The sequence below is a fragment of the Pinus tabuliformis genome, chromosome 2_2 (genome assembly GCF_031772625.1).
Source record: "Pinus tabuliformis cultivar Carrire ecotype Pingquan chromosome 2_2, CPIR1, whole genome shotgun sequence".
NCBI classification, from domain to species: Eukaryota; Viridiplantae; Streptophyta; class Pinopsida; order Pinales; family Pinaceae; genus Pinus; species Pinus tabuliformis.
In genome coordinates, this window is record NC_142300.1 from 743,253,633 (window position 1) to 743,263,302 (window position 9,670).

Genomic DNA, 9,670 nt, shown 5'->3' on the forward strand with positions numbered 1-9,670 from the left:
CCATTCATCATCATAGACTTCTAGAATGACCTCATCTGGAAGAGCTCCTGATAGGTCCATCTCCACACATATATGCGCGTAGGAGGTATACTTTCCTCGTAGTGTTGCTTCTGAAATATTTTAAAAATGATCTAATTTATTGCCTATAGCTTTTAAAGACTCTCGCATCCAGTAATCTAAGGGTAAGGAGTAGATTCTAATCCATATCGGTACTGAAGTGAAAGTCTCTCGTTCCAGCACGAAGTTCCTCATCCATGGGCACATATAGAGACTAACTGCCGCATAGAGCTATGGTCCTCCTTCAAAAATCCTATCTCTATCCTCCATGTTCATGAACACCACTGTATCCAAGTGTATAACTCTTTCTCTGTCAGCCAGATTCCCATGAACTTGCATATTATATCATTGTTTGTCATATGATCCCTATACACGTGTAGAGAAGGATCATTCAGAATTACCCACAATTTGGTGTTGGTCATGGGTTTCTAGGGCCCCATCTTGGTTCTGTTCTTTGTTCCCTGACCTCTGTCATCCACTTTATCCTCCTGTCGATCTTGCTCGTGGGTCCCTTACTCTTCATGGGTTTTGTTGTCTTCTACCATCTGGGTTTCATGAATTTTTATCTTGTCCTTGAAGGAGTGTGGATGCTTTTTCCTATTCCCTTCTCTTCCTCTATCTGAAACCACATTACTGTGGGAGGGAGTGGAGCTCCCTCGTCCCTGTGCTTCCATGGTTACCTGTTGACCCCTGTCTTCTTCGTTGGTGAACCCTAGCTCTTGATTGCTCTTCGTTGGTGAACCCTAGCTCTCCAAGTGTAATTTATCACTGGAGGGGAAACTTGGAGTTCTTTTGGACCCAAAAACAATAATTTCAAAATTCAAATTTTGTTTTGAAAGATGATGCGGAGCATGCCTTATATTTTTCTCTTGATAAGTACATGAAGAATATGACTTTGACATAATTTTATTTTGAGCATGCAGAACATGTATTATATAAAATTTTAATGTTACAAGTAATCAATGATAAAAGTATGAATTATGAAGACCAAACATAGCTACAAATTTCAACAAAGATAAGCGAAAACATCTTCAAGGTCAAATTATTAAGGAACATCCTGAAATTTTAATGTTGCAAAAGACAAATACCTCTAGTGAGAAAGTAAAATACATTGCTATGTCTTTTTGGAAAGGGTGTGAGTCTATGGAATTAGACGCTAATAAGAGAGATTGAGGTATAAATATCATCTAGAACCCCTTATATGCATCCTTCTCGAATTGGATTTCCCCTTGAGGGATCCTCTCAAGAAGATTCAATTATATGGGAATGATGTAGGTGGTGGTTTTAATGTCTATCTATGGTACTCACCTCTATGTAGAAAAGGCATATTTTTTAAGCAACCTCCATTCAACCAAAAAAATTGCACCCACATTAGTTTTAGATTATTGGCAGTGACTTCAACCTTATCCAATTACTCAAAGAAAATAAAGGAGGTTGAGAAGATTGGATCCATAAGCTTACTAGTTTGTTGATCTAATTAAGGACTTATGTGTATAATATTTAGATACAATTAATGGAGTCTCCACATGGAATATCTATTAAGGGGGGTAAACACCAATTTGTGTGCCACTTAGATCGTTTCTTAGTGTTACAATCCCTGTTGAATAAAGACATTTTTGTTGAGGGAGTGATGTTCCTAATATAGGGTCTATTCATTTACCTATCAGATTAGAAATAGAATTGAAAATAACCCATTTTCGTTTTATTAGTTTCTCGTTTCAAGATTCAAATTTTATAATTGGATCCTAGACATAGTGGGGGGAGATTCATTTCCATGGGTGGAATCAAATGCATTCCTTTTAGTTCAAATGAAAGAACTAGAAATAAAAATAAGGAATGGAATTATAAAGAGTTTGGCTCATGTTCAAAGATAAACAAGAAATGAAGGAACATATGAAAAAATTACAATAGAAAATTATTATAGAAGGATGCTCTGAGGCACTAATTCTAGAGGAGGATTAATAGGTTAATAAAATTTAGTAGTAGAGAAAACATAAGATACTCTATGGTAACATAAATCAAGAGTTCAATGGTTGAGAGAAGGCAAGTGTAACCCAAAATTTTCATAAAATATCATTAAGATGAATCGTCACAATAGGATGATCTCTCTCAATCTAATGAATGGTATTTCCTTATGTAGCATGAAGAAATAGAAAATGAGTCAATCTCTTATTTTCAAGGGATGTTAACAAAACCACTTCTTAGTAGCAATGAATTACCACTCATATCACTTATCTTATCGATCACAATCAAAATGAGGCTTTAATGAGGGAAATTACATTTTATAAATTATAAGAGGTGGTAATGTCTATGCCATGCAATAAAGCTCTATTTATAGACATATTCACTGGGGATTTATTTTAGGTATGATGGAAATTGATCATCTTGTACATTCATGCTCTCGTCAAATAATATCTTAAATCTAAAAATTTATGGTTGTGCCTCAATGCTAATTTAATAACCTTAATACCTAAGGCTAGTAGATAATAGAACCCCAATGGCTTCTATGTAATTAACTTATGTAATTTTATTTATAAGATTACTTCATTTTTAATTGTCAACCACCTCAATCCCTTGTTAAATAGTATTATTTCCCCATAATAAATAATGCTTGTTGAGGGTCACCAAATTATTGATGGTATTTTGACTACAAATGATGTTATTAATTCCTTGAAGACATATTAAAATTTTTAGATGTGGATTAAGTTAGATATTCTTAAAGCTTATGATAGATGTAGCTACAGTTTTCTGTTGAATGCCCCCTTTTATTTTTGTTTGTCCTCGCAGTGTGTTTGTTGGATCAAATATATGATTTCCTCCACCTTTTATTGCATTCTCTTGAATGGGTCACCTACTAAACCTTTCAATCCATATTGCATCCCTTTCCAAGGTAACCCAATATAATGCTTTCTCTTCATTCTACCAGTCAAAGGACTAGGGAGATATCTAAAAGAAACTAACCATTGAAACATTATAAAAGGGATTCAAAATTTTGGTGATGACTTGCCTATTACCCACCAACAATTTGTGGATGAAATAGTACTCTTTTTTCAAGCCTCCTTGTGAGAGGTTTAGGTAGTAAAACCCATTCTCCTAGTCTGCATGCATTTTTTAGTTTTGAATAAATAGTCTCTAAAAAAAATACCTAGGAGTCCCACTTGTTACAAACTCAGTGAAAGTACCACATTAGCAAGAATTCTCCAAAATATTTCCACTAAGCTTCAGAGCTGGCCTTTCATATCGCTTAATATGGTAGGACACCTAGTTCTTCTCAAGTGAGTTTTACATGAAATACCTATGTACCAATTATCATAATTAGCCACCCCTTAATCTATATGAAATGCCACAAATACTTTGTTTAGGAACTTCTTATGAAGGGGAGTAAAAAATTCCAAGAAATGGGTACCAGAGGCATGGAAGAAACTTTGAATTTTCAAATTAGTATGACGACTAGTTCTTTAAGGTCTCGAGATGTTGAATAAATCCCTAGGAATGAAATATGGTGGCAATGGCTCAAGGAGTGACATATCTTTGGAAATAAATCTAAAATAAAAAATATAGTCCTTCCTACTCCTAAATAGAGAAGTTTTGAATTGCAACTTTCCCTCGAGAATACTAGATATGGAATCTAGCACAAACAAATTGTACTTTAATCCAAGTTCACACCTTTTAGGAGATAAGAAATGGGTACACTACATGTTTTTCACAAGATTCCTAGTTACATTTTCCAAACCTTAAATATAAAGAAGACCTGAGGGATACGATAAAATTTACTATAGAATAAAAATTCTTTATAATGGGAAACTTTTAAATCCCACATGAAAATGAAGCTCAATGAAAGGCTTGGAAAAATCAAGTAGATTGGCCAAATTCTCGCTTTCTAGTTCAATGGCCTACACTTTCTCAGAAGATATCGAAAAGGTGAAGCCACATAGAAAGAGAACCAGATAGCTTGCATTGCGGTTATCAAATGAGAGTCACATTTACTTTGAAGGAAGCCTGTGCTTTACTTGTTTATCATCAAACTATATCGTGAAAGCCTCTTTGGAGGAAAATATGGATGAATGGATTGTGGCCTAAGGTGGCTTTATTTCTTTGCTTGGTGGGATGAAAAATATTTTAACATGGTATATGTAAGGAATTTTTCTTTTAGGACCATAATTATTCACTATTTGTATCCAACATAAAGAAATGATGGAATGTCTTTTAAACACCTTCTAGTATTCTATCCCAATTTGGAGGGAGATTTGGGAACTCGTTGGTCATTTGGATCAGTCATATCACAATTTCATAGAGACTTTAGAACAATGAATACTAACATATTCTCTAGTATAGTGGTAGATATAGCATGGTTTATTGCAGTGGGATTTGTTATTTACACTTTATAGAAGGAATGGAACAGGTCAATCTTCGAAAAAGACCAGGAACTTGTGGAAAGAGTATGGAAATAAATTAAATGGAATATTATGAAACAATGGAAGGTACAACCTGAGGAAGTTTTTATATTGATAAATCTTCATCTCTCCCTCTATGCTTTCCCTAGTCTCCTTTAATACCTCCACTTCCTATTGCTTCTCATAATTTCTATGCTTCCCCCATAAGGGTTTTTTGAAGCTTAGATTTGATAGAGCTTCTAAAGGTAATGCTTGACTGGCTAGGTATGGAGGATTATTTTGAGACATAGATCAATTTCTTATGAAATTATAGAGTTCATTGTGGCATAGCTAGCAAGAATGAAGTAGAATTTCTAGCACTAGAAAGAGGCCTCAAGTTAGTTGTATCAACAAGATATTGTGCACTTCAAATAAATGGAGTTTCTCAATTGGTTATTAAAACAACTCATAATATATCTAAGGTGCTCTCTTTAAAAACTCTCGAAAAGTTGGAAGTTCATTAATTTGATTACCCACCTCAAAACTCTTCTCTTCTCTATTAATTATTTCATTGTATCCCACACTTAGGGAATAGGCAATATATTTGTATATTTTTTGGCTAATTTATCATGTAACCAAAGGGGATTATGTTTCTACATAGGTTGGCTATTGGAAATCAAATCAAATTTCCATTTCCATTTTCAATGCATTCTAGAGGGTCGTAAATCCTCCAATATGGGAGATGATCAATGAGGAGAAGGGATCCTCGATGGGCATGATAGACGAGAATAATGGGATTAGGGGATGAGCCTACAACCCCACCATGGAGAGATCATTAAATGTTGGGGGTCGCTTGGGCTCCCCACACATTCGATTAGTAAATATGAAAGGGCATATGTTTGAGGGTGTTAAGGGATTTCAGGTTGGTTTATTCATTTGCAACATTGAGGAGGGGAGAAAAATCTAGACGCTTCATTGTAGGAGGAATGGCTTAACGAAAGATTGAGTAATGTGAGTACTATCATCACCCTTTCATTATCATTTTTGAGCATCCTTGTTGTGTTTACTAGAGTGAATTTGTGGGGGGGGGTGGGGGCAGAATCTATCACCTTATTTTTGTTCTTCATATGTTAGATTGAATGCCCTATGTTGGAGTGGAGGAATCCTGGTCGCAAGAAGCTAGGAGAGAGTGGAGGATTCTTTATTGTAGTAGGTTGTAGCTCTTTGGGTGGTACTCATACTTTTCCCCTCCAAATTCTCTTGCAATATTCCAATCTTTGCATTCAATGTCAGTCTTGTTCATTTGTCCCTAGGTAACTCTTTACACTATGCAATTATCTATAATTTTTTATATTGGATTTTTGTATGGATACTGGTGTGGGTTTGGTGGGGGTCTTATTTGGTTATTGGTACATTACTATCTTTTCAATCATACTAGTGGCATGTTGCTCCTCTATTGAAGTGAGGCTCCTACTTTGATACTCTTACACTGATCCATTTGATGTCAAATTTATGCTTATGGGTTGTTCCATCGAGTCCACAACTCCTCTTAGTTTTCTGCCATGAATTATCGTTGTGTAAACTACTAGTGCAATCTCCTTTTGGTTTTCATTTAATGATAGAAAATGTGTAGTAGACATGTTGATGGTGGTTGTAGTCTCCAAGGAGTTAGTTGTGCCTAACAACAAGCCCAAGAGGTTGTTGAAATGTATCGTTTGGTTGTTCCCCTTGAAACCCACAATGAGATTCACTAATTGGAATCCCTTGCTACTAGAGACAGACAAGTTTTCTCAGACTTTGAGATCCTATAGGATGTTTCTACCTAGATTCCTGAGTGTTGGGATAATAGGGGAAGAATGAAATAATAATTTAATGCCTTATCTTTATAATAAAAAATGAAAACCCTACTACACAGGGTATTGAAGGAAAAATCCAATCTTACTAGTGGTATGTTGTTCCTCTGTTGCGGTGAGGCTCCTGCTTTATTACCCTTACAATGATCCATTTGATGTGAAATTTAAGCTTATGTGTTGTTCCATCGATTCCTTTGTTTAGAATTAGTTAACCTATTTTCTTGGCTCCTAGAACTACAATTAACTAAGGCAGTGTGTCACAATTGCCCTTAATTTTATGCCATGAATTATCATTGTGTAAACTACTAGTTTTTTTTAAGGAAATAAAATATTAAATTAAAAAGAATTACTTATTGCAAAAAGAATTATGATATTTCTGTTTTTCAATTTAATTAAATAATCTTATGTTTACAAATATCAAATTAAATTTTTATTTATAATATTGAAAGTTTATTAATTATTCTCCCATTACTATTTTTTTATAAATATAAATGTAGTTAAACCATATATTATGACTTTTTGTAAGTAGTCCTTAAAAACTTAATTAAATTATTTAGAAGATATTTAATTTTTACCACTCAGTCTAATTCAATAGGTTGTTTCGGTTAAAGGTCACTTTCGCACAAGGACGATTAGTTTCTTTCTGGTGGAGGCTGGTGCTTTTAAATTCTTTTTCTTTTGCTGACCTCGCTGATCGCTGATAATTAGCTCTCTAACCGCTTGGAATTTAACCTACGAGAAAAGTTCCAGCCCTGTACTCCAAGCTATAACAGGAAGTGAAAATTTATTGTGATCGTGGACAGCTCAAACCAATTTGAATTTTCATTTCGCGGGTTTGATGTGATCGTGTACAGCGTAAACCAATGCAGGCAACTATTGAAAAGATATCAAAGCATGACGCACCAGATGTCCCTAAAGGAAAGAGAAGATTTGATCTCAAGGTTATTTTTCCAGAAGATTCTCGTTCCAACATTAACATAGAGTTCGTGGTAGACAAAAGGTATAAGCTTCTTCACTGTTTGGGCGGCGGAACGTATGGTTTGGTGTGCTCCGCCATGGACACATCCAATAATATGAAGGTTGCCATCAAAAAATTAGATGGTATTTTCGATCATCCGGTTTATACAGAGAGAGTCATGTGTGAAGTGCTAATTCACAGCCAAATCAACCACCCTTTTATCGTGATGTTTAAGGAGATCATGAGACCTAGTGAACATAATCGTGACGATATTTATATTGTGATGGAAATGGTAGATGAGAATTTGGCCGAATCGATTATAAATAGAAATCGACCAGACGAAGGCAGCAGCCACCAATCAGCGGCTCCCTTAAATGTTCAGTTGATTATGAATCAGGTAAACAGATATACATATTTCTGTTCTAATTTATAACGAGATAAATAATATATAATATAGTGTTTACTATTCTACGTTACTAGATAGGAACTTTGTTAATTCGACAGAATTTTGGAATTTCAGCACTAACAACTTTATTCGTAACTCGGCTATAAATTTTGTAGAATTTGATGGATAACAGCCAGGAATATGTATATATATGTATATATATATATATAACACTACCGGCATTCATAGCGATATCACACTTGAAACCCATAGGGATAACTATAAAAGGATAGCCCTGTTTTTGTTTATCCATACCTTCATTTGAAGTTTTCATGTTGATATATTCCGCCTGAATTTTGGTTCGACATTTTAGAGTGTAGATTGTTAATTTTATTTGTAAATTTTAGATTGTAAATTTAAGAATATTTCATAATTCAATAAGAAAAAATGGTGAATGATGAAATTTCAAAATTATCTCCGAATTAACACAATTCATATGCAGGAACATAGAATACTTAAAACACTACTGGCCGCAGGCATAGGGATATCGCACTCTGAAACCCATAATTCCTTTAGTTAAACTGCCAGGCCAAGTTACTTTGTTAATTCTATGGTTTTTTTCTTCATTGAAATCCGTTAACCATCGTTTGGTTGATTTTGAAGCCTGGTATCTGCTGTTCATTTCGTTTTTTAGAAGCATTCCAACCTTCGTTTGCAAATTTCTTGCTATTCCTCTAACGTTGCTACGTTATTTTTGTTGCAAATATCGTAGTCGCTGTTGACTCCATTTCTTTTACAAATCTTATAACCGTTGATAACTTGATTTTTCATGCAAATCTGGCAGCAATTGTTAACTTCATTTTATTGCAAATCTTGTAGCCGTTGTAAGTTGAATATTCCAAATCTTGGAGCCGTTGTTAACCTTCATTTTTCTTGCAAATCTTGCGTAGCCGTTGTTATTTCAAAATTTCTTAAGCTGTAATAAGTTGAATTTATGACAACCGTTGCAATTCCTATCAATGCAAGTCGTTGGGACAGCACAAAAATGCGTTGCAACTGAAAGTCTTAAAATCGGAGGGAGTTCGAGCATGGTTTAACAAATTAATTTCGTGTTTTGATTTGCAGCTACTGAGGGCGCTTCAGTATTTGCACTCTGCCAATGTGCTACATCGCGATTTGAAGCCCCAAAACATTCTCATAACGGAGAACCAGACGGTAAAGATATGTGACTTTGGTCTTGCTCGAATCCAAGCAAGTGGAATGAGTCATATGGTCATTTCCCAAGGCTATAGGCCTCCGGAGTTGCTTCTGAAACGCACGGGCAATCGGTCTAATTACGGCCCCGCTGTTGATGTATGGTCGTTGGGTTGCATTTTTGCAGACTTGTTGCTCCAAAGATCATCATCGTCATTGGGTCTCACAAATGTCAAGGGTCATATAGACGTTATAATGAAGATCGCTCAGACAATTACTCGACCCGACGATGAAGATCTCTCAGAAATGATTGGCGATGAAAAGACCCGCCAGTGGGTCAATAGTCGGTTGCCTCCTACTTCGCGTCCGTTGAGCGCAATGTTTGTGGATGTAGCAGACAAACGCGCCGTGGATTTGATAGAGAGAATGCTTGTATTTAATCCTCGGAAAAGAATCAGCGCGGCAGACGCACTTCAACATGAATACATGGCCGAGATTACAGTGGAAGTGCTTACCCAAAAGCTGAATCTAAAGCCTGATCAGGTTGAAAGATTTGACTCCTCCCCGCATCCAGACGCCAAATCCCAACCTTTTCACCAACCCAGAGTACGCATGGAAGTTTCTTCTCGATCGATGCGCTAACTCTCCGGCACAGTAAATGTAAATATTTTTACAAAGCGAGGACAAAACTGTATTCCCAACATTGAAGTCGATAATTGTATGACGAATTTGGAAAATATTGGTTGACGGTACTTCTCTGAGTTCTGTTTTTTTGGTTGTGAGCAAAATGAGAATTATAAGTTTAAGTTTATTGTAGTAAAATCATATCTTAAATAGCAAGAAATGAAAT

At 35.5% G+C, this 9,670-nt stretch overlaps 1 protein-coding gene across 1 annotated transcript; it reads left to right on the plus strand.

Moving 5' to 3' along the window:
- The first annotated feature begins 7,146 nt into the window (after positions 1 to 7,146).
- On the plus strand, positions 7,147 to 9,462 carry LOC149194811 (mitogen-activated protein kinase HOG1-like). Its single transcript, XM_089407806.1, has 2 exons — positions 7,147 to 7,638; positions 8,752 to 9,462. The coding sequence occupies exons 1-2, from the start codon at positions 7,147 to 7,149 to the stop codon at positions 9,460 to 9,462; spliced, it is 1,203 nt and encodes a 400-aa protein (XP_089263932.1).
- Positions 9,463 to 9,670: the final 208 nt, after the last annotated feature.